The sequence below is a fragment of the Limanda limanda genome, chromosome 21, assembly GCF_963576545.1.
Source record: "Limanda limanda chromosome 21, fLimLim1.1, whole genome shotgun sequence".
In the NCBI taxonomy this organism is placed as follows: domain Eukaryota; kingdom Metazoa; phylum Chordata; class Actinopteri; order Pleuronectiformes; family Pleuronectidae; genus Limanda; species Limanda limanda.
The window spans coordinates 11,395,016-11,411,878 of record NC_083656.1 but is presented as its reverse complement, the minus strand read 5'-3'; the positions used below and the strand labels follow the sequence as shown (position 1 = coordinate 11,411,878).

Genomic DNA, 16,863 nt, shown 5'->3' with positions numbered 1-16,863 from the left:
AGCAGCAGCAGCAGCCCCCCCCCCACACAGGCTGCTCAGATAACAAACCCGAGGAGCAGCGGAGGAGGAAACACAGGAGCCAGTGTGAATCCCACAAAATGACAGAAACTCAGAAGTAAGTAGCTTTTAACCCTCTTCGCTGCCACATCCTTTACCTGTCGCTTTTATTCGAGAGAGCACGTCTATATCTGCCTTCACCACCTCACAAGCCCATTAATATCATGGTTGTGTGAAGCCACGCTCAGTGTGAACAGAGCAGAGACCATGTGACATTTGAATGTCATTTTGTGACACTGGCCTGCCACCACGACCTGTTTCAATACTTTTGCTTCCAGCTGATCCTCGCTGCTTCTCTCCTGCAACATTGTTCACATGTGAATCTATGCAAACCCTCTATGCTCCACATGCTGAATGTCCTTGGCTAATAATAGAAGAAATGTCTGTCCTCAGAGCCGCTCCTGACACTGCGGGTGAACCCATGGCCTTCCACTCTCAGAAGGAAATGTTTGAGAAGATGGAGGAATCGTTTAAAGTGTGTGCACATTGTGAGAAGAGGCCGAATCAACACTCAAACGCACAGAACCTGAAGCGCTGTGTGAGGTAAAAAGAGATAAGAAGAGATTCCGTCAAGTGAAACAATGCCTCCAGGTTATTTTGTTATCACGAATGTATGTGCGTGCTTATATATATAGTTGTATATATACTTAATTTGTATAAATATGTCATTGTAAATGTAAATATAGTTACATGAAAGATAACAACTTATAGAATGTTAATGAATGAGAGTATAGCAATAGGGAGTGTTATTTCAAAATATTTTTAAATATGATGAATAAGAGCACAATACTGGATCCTCACTAAAATTTAATTCCCAAGTAGTTTAAAAAAAAGAAGTGAAAATCTGAAGGAAAGTTCTTATTTATGCATTCATTTTCTATATCTGTCTTAATTTGTATATTGTAGAATATAGTATAGTGTAATATAGAATAGTCTAGTGTAGAGTAGTGTAGTGTAGCACAGTAAAGCATAGTATACTATAGTGCAATATAGTGTAGTGTCGTATCATATAGTGTAATATAGTGTATTGTAATACAGTATAGTTTATTGCGGTGTAGTGTACTATAGTACAGCACCGTGTAGTATAGTGTATAGTAGAGTATAATATAGTATTTTATAGTGTAGTGTAGTATAGTGTAGTAAAGTACATTGATAAAGTAGGCTTTCCACAAAGTATTTAATGAGTAATCATTTTCTGGTTTTTATTTCATAGTTGTTTTTCTTGTCCTGAATTGTCGTGTCCAGACTGATGTCACATATGTTTGTTTTTGATATTTTGTCTGATCCACAGGAAGAAGAGCATCAGGTGCTTGTTCCTATTAAAATCAAGAATCCTAAATCCAGGTTATGAATGTCAGAGAAAATAAGTGTTTTATATTTTGTCCTCTCTCTCTGCACAGATGTCTAAATGTCTACTACTGCTGCAGAGACTGTCAGAAAGAGGACTGGCACAAACACAAGAAGCTCTGCCCGCTGCTGCGTCTCGCTGCCGTCGACAGAGTGGTGGAATGGCTCGTGTTCAAAGGTAAAAACATCCTCACAAACCTAGAAGACAGTGAGAGAGAAAATAGTTAAACTCATGATCCAGCTCTACTTCCATTAATCTACAAAACTAATTTAATTTCTTCATTTCCCTTTCCCAGGAGAGCTTCCATTCTCCACAGAGCAGTGGTCGAAGCCGCTGTCAGAGGTTAAAGGTTGGGACGACTGGCTGGCGATGCAGGGAGATCTCACCTCTCGCCTCGATCCCATTTTAAACGGAGCCATCATGTCAGAGCTGTGGATCAACACGTGCAGACCTCGGCCTGATGTCCACGACCTCGAGCAGTCGCTGTGGCGGGTCTGCAGCGAGTTCTTCTCCCGGCCGCTGACCATCGCTTGGGGGATGAGGCTGTTTGGCCTGAAGCCTTTTTCCAAACCTCTCACCATTCACGTGGTGGGCGCAGGCCACAGTGAGACCCTGGCTGCCAGACTGACGGACTATAATGAGCTAAACAACATGTTCCCCGGGCACCAGGGGATCGAGATCGTCATGGTGGGACCAGAGGTGGTGGACGGCCCCATCATGAGGCCTCCTCTCCAGGGGTTTGGCCCCAAGAAGTCGGTCTTCATCAGCGCCTATAAGGGGCTGTACCACGAGTTCTGGGAGGAGCTGGTGGAGAAAGCGGAAGCAGCAAAACCAGACCTGGTGGTTGGATTTCATCCTGGTGAGGACGTCTTTCCAATTCCCCCAAAATATCATAGTGATTTACCATGAAATACAAAGATTCCAAACTGATTCACTGAGAAGGAAATGGCTGTTAATTGACTCTTAGACAATATTCATATCTGTACTGATACATTTTTATTTTTTGTGTTTATAGGGTTTGATGCCAGTCAGGGTCTGGACCAGGGTTGGCTTCCAACTCTTCTGCTCCTCAGGGATTATGAGATTCCTTCTATTTTCACTGCTCTCAAGTGAGTGTTACACACTAGCACTAGTCCTACTAGTCCCACACCCACTTTATATCCTTGTAACTCAATTTGAAAGAAATAGAATCAAAATAGAAAACACGTAGTCGATGACATGTTACTTATGTGGAATAGTACTGACTATTACAGAATATTATGATATTTGGTGTATGTCCGTCATATTCTTGTGAACTCGATATCTCAAGAATGCTTTGTGGGAATTTGTTCAATTTTTGTGGTCAAAGGTTAAGGTAACAGTGCCTGCTTAAAACATATTGTTTCCTCATGAAGATGTTATCATAAGAATGCAATGAGAGAATATATTAAATTTTGTATTTTAGTTTTGGGAATTCGAAGGTCAAGGATAAGGACACTGTGGCCTCACACACCATACTTTTGGCCTCTTGAACATGATTTAGGAAGTCTGTCTTTAGGCCTTTGAGGAGATTCTCCAAATTTTGAGCAGTTGTCATCTGGACTGAAAGATGGTGAAAGGTCACAGTGACCTCACATGAGTCTTGAATAAAGTGTGTGTAGACTGAAACTGCACTGACTGGAAGAGGCATACATGGATGGTACTTTTAGGTGTTAAAGTAATTTGAAGTAGCTCAAATGTTCACATCATACAACTGTGATTAAATATGCTCTTGAAAATCAATCATGGATGATTTAATAACCTTTCCTTTCCAACCTGCAGATCCTTGAATTGATTTAACCATAAATAAAGGCATTGATACATATTATAATTATATTATAATCCATATCTGATGAATACTGCTCCTGTAATCCAGGCTCAGTCTCTATCAATCTATTATTATGAAAAGTGAACAAATCCATTACTAACCGTACCCCTGCTTCCTGTCCTCCGTCCGCAGCGAGACGGAGATGACCTACTCGCTGCAGATCCTGCTGGAGCTGGAGATGGACATGAGGGGGAGCGGCGCCAACCCGTTCTCCTCGCTCAAACCAGAGGCGGTGGGCTCGAGTCCGGGCAAGCCCCCCGTCTACTGCAACTCTCATTACTTCTGTTTCCAGGGTCTGCTGGAGACGGCCGAGTTTGAGGAGCCGGCGGAGGCCTGAAGGAGCTGAGTGCTGCAGTGTCCACTGATGCCTTTCACATGTGGAAACTGAAGCAATTTCTATTTGACTGTATTTTACTATATTCTAATCACAATTTAGAAATAGTGTAATAAAGCACGTATGTATTATTCTTAAAAAATGTGTACATGTTAAGTTGGCTCAAACATTTACATTCACTATCTCAGTTAAATGTCATGCACCCGCCAAAGTGGTGAGATTTGAATATGCCCTATGTGAACTATTGTCGATACAATATTGTTGAAATAGCTAAATTTATGATGATATCTACAAAGAGGTTTCCTATCTAGTTCGTGCAGAAAGGGCTCTAGTTCATTCTCGTTAAACCATTACTTTTCCCTTCTTTACTTTAAAAAGGCACATTTTATACAAGAGGTTCACTTTATTTATTCATAACTCCTAAGAAAGAAATGTATGATTGAGTGTCAATCAACAATAAGACATATTATAAAATATTTTCCACTCCTGACTTGAATACAATGCAAGACTTTATGTTATTAAATAAAGAAAATTAAATAAAGCTAAGGTTTCACTCAGATTTGGGCTATAAATCAATTATAACATCGCACCAATTGATACACAACACACTATACACAGCTAAGTAGCCTAAGGACGTCTAGCGAGATTTCAAGGATAAAACCAGGTCGACCAGGTACAGTTCTGAAACCAGAGGTTGTGGGTTCGAGTCTCAATAAGTCTCGTATCCATTGCAACTCCCATTACTTCTGTTTCCAGGGTCTATGGAGTTTGAGGAACCAGAGGAGGCCTGAAGGGTCTGAGCGCTGCAGAGTGCACGCACTAACTATCTCGGTTTCCTGGCATTCAACTGTCAGAATGAGTGCCAGAGTGTTGAGATTTGAATATGCAGTCCCTGTTGCGCCAATGCATAATGGAGTAAAAAAAAAGGAAAAGTAGCCGATGTGTAATTTTACGTCTCATTAAACATCACACTGTACATTAATTGGAAAAACAAGACATAAATCACATTTGATACAGAATATCAATCATTTATATGGAAGATTCTGTTTAAAAGCTGGCAACTTAAAACCTTATTGCCAATATTTATGTGCGTTTGAAGCCACAGATTCCCAGCAAGGTAAAAATGAGGTCCACTGTGAAGAGTGTGAGATTCACATAGGTCATGAATGCAACCATGAACTGAATGGCCCAGATGCAGGAGCTGGGCGGACAGTCACTGGGACGAGGGTTGTCCCTGAACATAAAAACAGGCAACACTACAGCAGCGAAGATGTACAGCACAACGGAAATCACCAGGAATATAAACACAAACCTGTCCAAGTTAAAAGGCAAACACTTCTTCAGCTTCTTCAGGATGTTGGTGGCTATGATGAGTGGGAGGATGGGGAAGGGAATGATGTACGCTACAACGCAGAAGATCAGAGCCGGACTGTTGCTGTAGCCCGTCAGTGATATGAATATTATGCAGCTCACAAAGGCCTCCGAGACTTTGAAGAATCCAGGCAGAGCGGCCAGGTAGGTCCCCTTCTTCTTGTCCAGGATTTTGTCCTTCAACACTTCAAGGGCGTAAACAAAACCGCACAAAAAAGCAAACCCACTCACTATCCATCCGTACACACATGTCCAGCAGAGGTAGAAGTTGGCGTAGTAGATGGCGACGGAGACAGTCATGAGCGTGGAGGACATGGCCATGCCCGTGGTGAAGTCAGACCAGTCCATGCAAAACATGTTGAGTGGGACATCGAGTTTGAACATTTCGATGATGGTGATGATGAGGGTCATGATGGGGCAGAAGGCCCAGGTGAACATGGCGTAGCTCCAGTAGGTATGGCTGCTCCCTCCTCTGAAGGCAGACAGGAGAAAGGTGACCAGAGACAGGATGACCTGAGCCATGTGCAGCCCGCCGCGTCCAGATAGCAGAGTACCAGGAGAAAACACCGCTTGGGACGTTGTGTCCTTGATCTGATCAATTATCCCCATCTCTCTGGGCGAGCTGAAATATGCTTGTGATGTCCCAGGGAGCTGCAAGAAACAGGCTGAGGGTGTTTGAAGAGAGTTTCCACTTGTTTCACTGCCTCCCACTTTCCTTCTACGTTATTACAGTCGGTTTATTGCCTTTCTGGTTTGCATAATAGACGTGAGAGAGAGAGATAAATATCTACTGCACCCGATATGAAATAACTGAAGTTTTATATTGTTCTTTTTGCATCAGTTATTTAAATAGGGACATAGTTACAGAGAGGTAATCGACCTAGCTATTAGTCACACAATAAACAAAAAGAGTTTAAAACTTTATTATTATATTATTTTATTGTATTATATTTATATAAGTAGTAGCAGCATCGCTATTGTTATTATGTACACTTATTTATTTATATTATTATTAGCTTATCCTCAGGTTGGAAACAGGGTGTAAACACTCCTATATATTAAATAATCTAACATAGTCTTAGTAAGTTAAATTATTTGATGGGCAAATGTTTACTGAAGGAAAGAAGGCTGGGATGAATTAAACTGTTGGTTTTCTTTAAGTGTGAATGCAGTAACACAAACCCTAATTTAGTTATTGTCTTTAAATCAGATTTCTAAATCTATTAACAAAAAGGCTATCAACACCATATGTGTTACTTTAAACCCTGGCAGTGTTAGCTTTGTTGTTCTTTGTATCCCCCCACCTCCACCCCCTGTATAACATGTTTAATTATTTAGCTATTAATGAATTAAGGAATAAATGCGAAGGAAATTGCAGGAAAACAAAAGATACACGATTCCAAACGGATACATTTATTTGTGACACAACTTCAAACCATCCGATATGTGTACAAATAGACACGTTGGTGTATTTGTCTCCCTCTGTCAGAGCAGCATTGAAAAACACACACATTTTTTAATGTTGTGGTCGAAAAGCTCTTAATTACATATATTTAATATTTAATTTGGCAGGTCCCTTTGTTGCTGCTAGTCCTTGTTTCCGCGGAGGGTAAATAGAGCGCACAAACAGGAAGTTGTTGTCAAGTGTCAGTAGCGCAAATCTTCTCCAACACAGAAAGATGTCTGTGGTTTTCTCCCAGTAAAACCCGTCGACACTTCAAAATAACTCTGGAGGAGGCCGTCGCATTGCTGGAACTTTATCTGGTAGTGATGATCATTTCTTTTTCTTGGGCCATTTACTTTATATTCGTGTCGAAGCCGTTGTTTGGGAAGAACTAGCTAGCGGCTAACGTTAGCCATGGGTCGATGACACACACACTGCAGCAGCAGCAGGAGAAGAAGAGTTGACTGACTGAGGAAGGTGTCTCTCTGCCCGGGAGCAGGGCTGCAGGGGCCGTGATGGATTTCTCCAAGTTCCTGGACGAGGACTTCGATGTGAAGGACTGGGTGAACGGAGCCTTCACGGTGGTGCAGAAGGACGCGCCGGGGAAAGCGGACACACACGCAGCCACACTGGTCATGAAGCTGCAACTGTTCATCCAGGAGGTCAACAACGCCATCGAGGGTCAGTCCTCCATTATCCCTGCTGCCTCTTGATGTCTGTCTCTGTGCTTAGACGATACCTGGGGTTTACTTCATTCAGTGTATATGCAGGATGACTAAACACTTGATCTACTAATACAACACAACAGCACCACAATCTGAGGGTGTGCCATTGTTTGTTTTGAATTGTGCGTTTTGCCATTGCTCCATAGAGTCTACCCAGCAGTGAACTACAGTCTATCTCCAGGGTTAAATATCTGAACAATAAACTTTAGCGCACAACTTATCCCCTAAGGGACATTTGTGTTTACAACAAGGAAGAACAACACATACGACATAAAAGCTAACAGAACAATGTGTATAATTCGAAAACTGGTAACTCTGCATGGACAAGATGAACAGAGAGACATTCAGATTTGTCAGCTGGAAGTTAAAATGGAAGCAGGGCTCGTCCAAGGAAAACATTTGTTTTATATGAATCCAGTTTATTTACGATACACTTATAGGTCAAATTAGTTCAGTCTTAACAACCTAAAATAATAATGATCCTAAGTTCCAAGTCTTACTCTTGTAAAGGTTACTTTGTGGATTTTTGGTGTTCCACAGGGTAACTGATGATTTCTCCCATTCCTATGTCTTTGCACCATCATTGTAAGCAACAGAGAAATCACTAAAGTCTGTAGAAGTTACAGCAGCCACAGTCTGGATTATTGAATAAAAACACTCTATTGGTATTAGGGTTGCAAAGGGGTGGAAAGTTTCCGGTAAATTTCCGGAAACTTTCCGGAAACTTTCCACGGGAATATTAAGCTCGGGAATTTTGAAAAAAATAAAACTATGCAAATTAAACCCTGAGCAATAAAAACATCATTCAAAACTCTATTTTAAAGATGTATCGAATGCAGCACACGCTGCATGTTGAATTTCAACCCTCCACTGTGCATTCTTCCATCACATGCACAGATAATTCCCAGCATCCTTCACTCTACAGCAGGGCTACTGAGGCCTGCTGTAGAGTGAAGGACTAGTCAGGTAGGTTTCCATGATATTACTCGGGAAAATATATTAGCATGCTTATTGAGGATTGTTCATCTGTTCATCTAGCCTATTTCCATTAATTTGTCCATCAATTGTAAAATATTTTTACAGACTATTCCAATTGTTTGGCTAACTATTTATATCTCTTGCAGTGCATTAGTGTTTTTTTACAAACTTTTTTCTCATCTAATTCTACAGAACAATGCCACGTGCACTATCTCATGTGTGGAGACATTTCACCCCATCCAATGTAGAAGGAAAGGCTGTGTACATTTGCAAATACTGTGCAAAGACCTATGTTAGGAATGACACAACGATGCAGAAGCATATAGTCAAGTGCCCAAAGTTTCCTCAGGGCTCAAATCAGCCTATGACACAACAAAATGTTTATATTTATGTCTGTATATGACAAGGTAAATACAGTTAGTATAAATTACCCACAATATTTCCAGTTTATTCCCGGTTATTCCCGTTAATTCCCGCTAATTCCCGTTAATTCCCGTATATTCCCGTTAATTCCCGTTAATTCCCATGGAAAGTTTCCAACTTTGAATATTCCCGGAATTTTGCAACCCTAATTGGTATTAAGGGGTTGAATAAAATGTTCTATTTAATTTAGAGCTGTTTTATTACACTGCATTTGTGTAAGTTGGTTGTACCTAATAAAATGTTAAATGTTTGAATAGCATGTAAGGTTGACAACTCTCTTATGTTTTGTAAAGTAAATTAGAACACACCCGAGAACACGCATCAGTCTTAACCTTTTCTTTTCATGTCCCTCAATAACTCCACGGCATGTCTGTTTGCAGAGAGCAGTCATCAGGCCCTCCAGAATATGCCCCGAGTGCTGCGGGATGTGGAGGCTGTGAAACAGGAGGCTTCTTTCCTCAAGGAGCAAATGGTCCTGGTCAAAGAGGACATCAAGAAGTTTGAGCAGGACACTGTGCAGTCCATGCAGGTGTTTGAGCTTTTCCTTTACTATTATATCTAGCTTTTGCATTCTTGAAGTATAGTCACAGCTAACAAGTAAAACATTGCTGGTAAAATCGTTCTATGTCAGATTATTAAAGTCATAAACTTTCTGTGACCTTCTGTGAATTTCTGTGATAAGCAGCGTAATGTTCGAAACCAGACAGCGATTTATAATGCGCAGTGCGATGTAGTATTTTTAGACTGACCTGTATTTTTGTGGATCCCATTCATCAGGTTCTGGTGGAGATAGATCAGGTGAAGAGCCGCATGCAACTGGCATCTGAGGCTCTGCAGGAGGCAGACAAATGGACCACACTGAGTGCAGACATCGAGGAGACCTTCAAAACACAGGTATTAATGGACAAAACTTTCACAGGACTTTGCTTGTTATGTTTGTGTGGAGGTTATTGTACCTTTTGGTATTTGTAGCTACTTACCCTGGCCTTGTCCATAGAAATCATGGGTTGAATTCCTTTTTATATTCTTTAAACTGTGCACTTATAATATTCCATTTTACTGAGAAAAGTAGGAGTCCAAACCCTCTCAACTGTAAACACACCTCAATCCTGTAAAATGGCCCCTCTTGGATTCAAGCCTTATCTCAGACAGTTCATGTGACGTAATTATATTTAGCTCAGAAAGAGTCATCAACATATTTTAGTATATATTATAATATACTATTTGACAGTAAAACATTAGGACTTTATACTGTGGACAATAACAGTTTTTTAATTCTTCCAGGACTTTGCAGTGATCTCCTCCAAACTGACCAGCATGCAGAACAGCCTGGCCATGCTGGTGGACACGCCAGACTTCTCTGAAAAGTGCGTCCACCTGGAGGCGCTGAAGAACCGGCTGGAGGCTCTGGCCAGCCCACAAATAGTAGCGACTTTTAACTCCATGTCTATAGGTAAAAACCAGTGAGAAGAGCTTTTGTCTATTTGTTCTTAACCTGTATCTCTGTTCCCTGAAGGTCACTATCTGTGTACTCAACATTTTCTCCTGCTTTCTCTCTGCAGACCAGGCCAAGCTGTTTGTTAAAGTCTTCAGAGAGATCGACAGAATGCCACAGCTTCTTGCCTACTACTACAAGTGTCATAAGGTAGGTGGGACAGGCCTCTCCCTCACGTGAATAAAACATTTTAAGAAAACGATTAATGTATTAATTAGGGCTGTCAGTTTAACGCGTTATTAACGGCGTTAACGCAAACCCATTTTAACACCGTCAATTTTTTTAACTCAAGTTAAAGCAGAGCTGCAGCTGCAGCTTCAGTATCTGTGTTTCGCCTCCAGTCTGACCTGCTCTCGCTTTTTGTTTTAATATTTCGCCACCTAAAATATATATTTTAAAGCTATTGTAGCGTCCCACAGGACACGGAACTTCTTCGTGGTTTAGTAACTGGTATTTTCCTCTACACGAACATGTGCACCTCTCGCTGTTACTCCGTCTCTCGCAGACATCAACACTTCACTTCCTCATTGATCCCCGATCCCCCCATCCTATTGGTCCAAACAGTCACATGTCCTACCCAGACCCCTTCATGACCGTCAGACATCAGAGCGCTCCTTCAACACAGTGTTTTACTGAACATACGTCAAAACCAAACATAAACATAAACCCAGTCCGTTACACTATTAGGCTGCAGCTATATGTTTTTATTTATTTAAAAATAGGGTACTTCTTATTTCATACATTTTCCACAAATAAGGGGAGGACTCAAATAGCCCTACAAAGTTCTGTGTTTCATTCATTTCAAAGTAGGCCGACACCTGCCTGTGTATTTTGTTTGTTTGTTATTTGTTGCTTGTCTGTTTGAGTAGCTAGCTTAAAGCAAAGAAGTAGTAGGCTTACCTTTTATTGGTAACCTAACTGTTATGGTTCATTGTTTCTGAAATAAGAGGACTGACTGCTATGTTCACAGCAAACTTGAAAAAAAGAAAATATTAAGCCATGGTTTAACTGCACTATAGGCTGAGTCCTTGTTTACCTGAAATGTGCACTTTATAATTTTATTTTGTACCGCCCTGTTTGGCAATGTTGTTTTTCAATAATATAAAACATTTGCATAAAGCAAGCCAATCCACTTTTCCATGTTGATAAGAGCATTAAAACGAAAGTAAAATTATGGAAAAATAATAAATGAAGGAACATTCAGAATAGATACAAATTTGCGATTAATTGCAATTAATCGCGAGTTAACTATGACAAAATGCGATTAATCGCGATTAAATATTTTAATCGTTTGACAGCTCTAGTATTAATGAATGAATGTTTGTTTTGGCCCCTCCAGGGTCAGTTGGTGGGTATTTGGCAGGATCTCTCTCAGAGCGAACTCGGCCTGAACCAGCAGCTGTCTGAGTTCTATGACACCTTGCTCTCCACATGGCACACTCAGCTCCAGTGGAGCAGCCAGGTCAGAAACACTAACACAGTCTGTGAAATGCTGGACAGTAATCAGCCAGAGAAAGTGCAAAACAAATACAGAATAACCTGTGACTGTCTACAGGTGTTCAAGAACCCATATGAGGTGGTGACGGTGCTGCTGATCCAGACTCTGGGGGCCATGGTGCCATCCATCTCAGTTTGCCTGAGCTCAGCCATGGAGCGGGAAGCCCAAGAGCAGTGTCTCAACACCCTGCTGGAACTCCATCAAACTACGTCCACGTTTGGGCACAGCCTGGAGGCCGCCATGCTTCCTCACCTGGGTGTGTGCACCTGCAAAACAGATGAAGCCGAAACACACAAACTGAATGAATGATATATGTGGTGAGTGTGGTCCTAATGTTGTGTTTGTATTTTGTCTCCAGGTGAGAATAACCTGCTGAAGGTGAATGAGCTGGTCTGTGCGCTGTATGACCCGTACAAATCCTATCAACTGCAGTATGGAGATCTGGAGGAGGCGCACCTCCTCATCCAGATCAGTGCTGTACCTTTGGTAACGCACCCCACAAATATACACACATACGACTTATAGAGTTGTCATTTTTGTCTGATTACAATCTTGTCACACTGCACATTGTTTCGGCTCTTCAGGAACACGGGGAGGTCATTGATTGTGTAGAAGAGTTGAGCCACTCTGTCGGCAAGTTGTTCGGCCTGGCCAGTGCTGCTGTGGACCGCTGTGTCAAACTGACCGATGGCCTGGCCGTGTGTGGCCTCCTCCAAGCTCTCAAAGCCCTGTTTACCAAGTAAGGATTCTTAACCGTTCGACTGTTACAAATACTTTCATTTGTAGCACGTGTGATACTTTGATTGATTTGCATGTTTGTTGCCAGTTTTAACGTTGTGCTTTTTTTTGCAGGTATGTGTCTGACTTCTCCACAACACTGCAGTCGATCAGGAAGAAGTGTAAACTGGAGGACACACCGAGTTCATCTGTCTTCCAGGAGGATTGGACGGCCTTCCAGAACTCAGTCAGGTTAGAGCTCCCTTTATGTTGGAATAGCATGTTATTTGAATTTCTATTTAGAATACAAAAGACTTATTTCTTTCCCAAACTGCCCTTTTGTTAGTTCGAGATGTTGCTGATGCTTCAGGGTTTTTTCTCTTGTATCTTGCAGGATTATTTCCACTTGTGGGGAGTTACTTCGACAGTGTGGAGCCTTCGAGCAGCAGCTGTCAAACAAGTAATAGAAACATTTATAAAACTCTTGTGTGCACACTGTATTTGAAGCAAAACATTACATTTTGAATCCTTTTATGATTTTCTTTTTTTTAATTCCTCCTATAGGATCATGGGCTCGGCAGGTAAGTACTTGTCGGAGTCGTACAGCCCCCGCAGTCTGGCAGGCATCCAGGAGGTCAGCTCCACCGAGAGGAGGAGCGCCACCAAGAACCCCTGGCAGGAGTACAACTACCTTCAGAGGGGCAATCTGGCTGAATATAACAGCCTGATGGAAGTCCTCTTCTCATTAAAGGTATGTTTTTATAGGTCTGTTGATGTCTTCTAATCAGGTCTCCCGGTCGCTGCTTTTAAATACACATCTTCCCCTCGTCCAACAGGAGAAGGGCACAGGTAACTCCAGCCTGTTAGCCAAGCCCAGAGCAGCTCTGACCAGACTCAACCAGCAGGCCAATCAGCTGGCGTTCGACTCCGTCTTCCTGCAGATCAAACACCAGCTCTGCCTCGTCTCCAAGATGGAGGTGATTAAGTGTCAAATTTCAAGATTATTTGATTTCAACTGCTGACAGAATCGAGTGGAGTGCACGAGCTTTCCGATTGTCTGTGTGAGTGCATCTATTTTAGTCTCACCTCAAGCATCTTGACTTGTGCTACTTGTTTGTGATCAGAACAAAGAGGCTGGCTTAGGAGAGAGCTACACAGAGGACCTGCCCACTTACAGCCTGTCACCACAAGAATACATAACAAATGTCAGTGAGGTTGCAACTAAATACAATCTTAAATCATACGTACAGATCAATAGTAGTTGTATAAAACAATATCATGTTATGTTCCTCCCCCCCAGATAGGACAGTACCTGATGTCTCTGCCTCTGCACTTGGAGCCGTTTGTGACCCAGGAGGACCCGGCGTTAGAAATGGCTTTACACGCTGGGAAGCTGCCATTCCCTCCAGAACAAGGTTATTCAAAGAATCAACTTTTGCACTGTTAAAGGCATTAAGTAAGGGAAAATATCAAAAAGCTCAATGTAAAATAAAGTGATGGCAAAATCCTGGATCCACCCGTGGTCCATAGCTACACCAAGATGTTATTGGGCTCTTTCTTGACCTTTGTCCCATCCTTCCATTAAGTTTCATGGTAATCAAGTTTTTGCGCAATCCTGCCGATAAACAAACAAAACAATAGACAGGGTGAAAACATAACTTCCTCAGTGGAGGTAAAAGAAAAATGACTATCCAAAAATGTCTTGTCATCAAGTAGCCCTTGAAACATCACCTTCCATCTGTTTCAGGTGACGACCTTCCCGAGCTGGACAACACAGCAGACTACTGGCTGGGCTCCATTGCCCGGGCAACCATGCAGACTTACTGTGACGCCATCCTGCTCATCCCGCAACTCGGCACCCATTCCACCAAACAGCTGGCCACAGATATCGGTACAGTTACCATAACGCTGGAGGGACACATGGAGCAAACGCTGCTTTTTGACAACTAAACAAAACCGTGCTATATAATCCCATTGTTATTAATCGTCGCAGGGAATATTGCATTGAAACTGTGGCTCTTAGGTAAGTTAATGTATGTTTATCCTTCACAGACTATCTGAGCAACGTGATGGACGCTCTGGGCCTGCAGCCCTCCCGCTCCCTGCAGCACATCGTCACCCTGTTGAGGGCCAAGCCAGAGATCTACAGACAAACCGCCAAGTTGCTGCCTCGAAGAGTGACCTCCACCATCGCCGCCCTGCGGTGCATCGACTACTAACAGTGAAGGAGAGGGGGAAGGACCCTGTAGGCAACGTGTAGGTGCAGTGTCAGATTGGCCCCTGGGGGACTTGTGGATGTTTGACCTGTTTCTGGATTGTTTGGGGCTGCAGCATTTACGATTTCTTGTCCTGCTAAGAGATTAAAATCCTGTTGGTTTTGTCTTGTTTTCTTCACAATACTGATTCATTTTCAACTAAGTGTGACTAAGTGACTTCTCACTTGGGATAATGCCTTCAACTCAACTCAAGTCAAAGAGAAAGTGTCTTGATTCTAAATCTTTAGTTTCTGCATTTATTTGTTTCTGAGGCGTCTGAGTAAGTAACACAGTGTTCATCAGGAAATGTGTGAGAGCATTTTAAATCGATATGAACCATATGTTTGTTTTTTATTTCTTGTCAAACTAAGATAATTCATTTGATTATGATAAATTATATTAAGGTAATGATTTTGATATGAGCTGCATTGTTTTCTGTTAAATGACCTTCACATTCAGAAGTTGACCTAAAAAGGTAGAGGGGATCTTTCTCGTTTGTTATAGCCAGGGCTGGATAAATGATATGAATGAATTGATGATGTAACAGATCTAGTTTAATAAATGTTTGATCTTTTTCATGGATGGTAACATGCAGAGTTTGTTCTATGTTGAATGTATTTTTTGTCTCTTGACGCCATGAGAATCGTGACATCTGCCACAAAAATATGAGATGGCAACACACAGGTGAGACTCCAGACTGAGAGGATTTCACCTTATTGTTTTTGCACAAGGGCTAAATCTCATGTTTGAGATACTGGTGGAACGTTGATCATTTCTCAGTCAATTGATCTTAGACAACATACAAACCGCACACACACACACACACACAAAATAACATTCAACACTCAAAACAACCCCAACCTGAGCCTACACACACACATGCACTCCCTCATACATATAAAAGTACACCTGGGGTATGAGAAAAGAGCAAAAACAAAAGTAGATTTATATATTTTGTTATTTACTAAGACTAAATGCGACTCACCTCACATTTAAAGATCAGCTCCGAGTGTCTGTTTTATTTGACTGTAAACTGAATATCTTTGGGATTTGGACTCTTTGGATAAACATCTCGAATGACACTCATTAGAGCGCACACCTCCACCAAGGCCCCACACTTGAATTCAATCAAGCTGCACCAAATTATATTCACAGATTTCACTCTCCTAAATGTGTATCATTTCTTTCATCGAGAACTTTTTTATTTCTTTATAAATTCACAAAAAATGTTTTAATGTTCAAGCAAATGAAAAAGAAATCCTCAGTCTGGCCAAAAATGTAATGGGTACTTATCCGACCCATTTCCGTTCCTTCCTACCAGATTTCATGGAAATCTCTTTAGTTATTTTTGTGTTATCTTGCTGACGAAAAAACCTCCTTGGTGGACGCAGCTATCAGACATCACCTAAGGGAAGCAGTTTCATTTATAATCTAAAACAATACAAATCATTAAAATAATTAACAAAACAAGAAAATACATAAAACATGATCCAATGTGTTGGATTCGTTTGACGGGTGCTGTATAGATATACTTTATAATTCTTATCAGCTGTTCAACCATTCATCCCTCCATCATCTAAACATGCCTCCATCATCTGTACTTCTTATGAGGGTCACGGTGGGAGCTAGAGCCAAACTATTATTATTATTATTATAATTATTTAAAAAGGCCTTTATAGGCTCATGTAATATTAAGTCTTGAACTCATTATACTGGTTAATCCTTCCTGCACTGACTTGCAATGTTGAGCCATAATCATTTATATTTTTAAATTTCTGTAAATAATGCTCTTACAAGTTGACATAATAATCATCAGTTCATCGGTGTCCATGCCGTCCGGAGAGCCGGATCATCGCCCAGCAGCAGCATCATCACTCGCCGCTGAACCAGCTCCTCTCCTCCTCCGACATGGACCAGTGTCGGGCCCCTGACGTCAGCCGTCCCCGCCCTGCCTGCAGTGGCGGAGCCTACAGAGGATGCTGATGGAGACAGGGGGGGGAAGCGGCCTCGCCGGGAATCCCGTCCGGACGGCGGAGGCGCTGGATTATTTGAGGCGAAGCTGAAGACTCTGGGAGGAGGAAGACAACCGAAACCACCGCGTCCACGAGTCTCTGATGGGGACAGAGACCCGCGAACATCTGGACCACGAGCACATCCTCCAGGGCGGAGAGGCGCGGGGGGGGCGGCGGCGGGCTGAGCCGCTCCGGTCGCGGGGTTCCTCGGTGTGCCAGACCGATGCTTTAGGGCGGAAGCCATCCACGATCCCCGGGGTAAACATCGGCCGATCCGTTCTCAGCATCGCCGTGGTAACCATCACCAGGGACGGGTGGAGGAATACCTTTAAAAAGGGTGGAGCTGCGGTTTGGTTTGAA

At 42.1% G+C, this 16,863-nt stretch overlaps 3 protein-coding genes across 3 annotated transcripts; 2 read left to right on the top strand and 1 right to left on the bottom strand.

Annotated features, from left to right (window-relative positions):
* The first annotated feature begins 29 nt into the window (after nt 1-29).
* On the top strand, nt 30-3,588 carry LOC133028359 (putative protein MSS51 homolog, mitochondrial). The gene is made up of 6 exons (XM_061095553.1): nt 30-115; nt 451-600; nt 1,458-1,582; nt 1,701-2,264; nt 2,421-2,514; nt 3,384-3,588. Exons 1-6 carry the CDS (start codon nt 99-101, stop codon nt 3,586-3,588), a joined length of 1,155 nt encoding a protein of 384 aa, XP_060951536.1. The 5' UTR covers nt 30-98.
* A 1,080-nt stretch (nt 3,589-4,668) lies between these two features.
* Nucleotides 4,669-5,565, bottom strand: LOC133027389 (myeloid-associated differentiation marker-like protein 2). The gene has a single exon (XM_061094383.1). It carries the CDS (start codon nt 5,563-5,565, stop codon nt 4,669-4,671), a length of 897 nt encoding a protein of 298 aa, XP_060950366.1.
* Nucleotides 5,566-6,589: 1,024 nt separating this feature from the next.
* Nucleotides 6,590-15,069, top strand: cog7 (component of oligomeric golgi complex 7). Its single transcript, XM_061094404.1, has 17 exons — nt 6,590-7,081; nt 8,907-9,055; nt 9,304-9,420; nt 9,811-9,979; nt 10,089-10,171; nt 11,361-11,483; nt 11,577-11,775; nt 11,878-12,005; nt 12,104-12,258; nt 12,372-12,488; nt 12,631-12,696; nt 12,801-12,987; nt 13,073-13,213; nt 13,361-13,441; nt 13,537-13,651; nt 13,984-14,127; nt 14,289-15,069. Exons 1-17 carry the CDS (start codon nt 6,916-6,918, stop codon nt 14,453-14,455), a joined length of 2,307 nt encoding a protein of 768 aa, XP_060950387.1. The 5' UTR covers nt 6,590-6,915; the 3' UTR covers nt 14,456-15,069.
* Nucleotides 15,070-16,863: the final 1,794 nt, after the last annotated feature.

Coding starts and splice junctions, on each gene's coding strand:
- LOC133027389 (XM_061094383.1), bottom strand. CDS start 5,565: ATGGGGATAATTGATCAGATCAAGGACACAACGTCCCAAGCGGTGTTT.
- LOC133028359 (XM_061095553.1), top strand. Junction 601..1,457: donor AACCTGAAGCGCTGTGTGAG/GTAAAAAGAGAT, acceptor CTCTCTGCACAG/ATGTCTAAATGTCTACTACT. Junction 2,515..3,383: donor TCTATTTTCACTGCTCTCAA/GTGAGTGTTACA, acceptor CTCCGTCCGCAG/CGAGACGGAGATGACCTACT.
- cog7 (XM_061094404.1), top strand. CDS start 6,916: ATGGATTTCTCCAAGTTCCTGGACGAGGACTTCGATGTGAAGGACTGG. Junction 9,421..9,810: donor AGGAGACCTTCAAAACACAG/GTATTAATGGAC, acceptor TAATTCTTCCAG/GACTTTGCAGTGATCTCCTC. Junction 10,172..11,360: donor ACTACTACAAGTGTCATAAG/GTAGGTGGGACA, acceptor TGGCCCCTCCAG/GGTCAGTTGGTGGGTATTTG.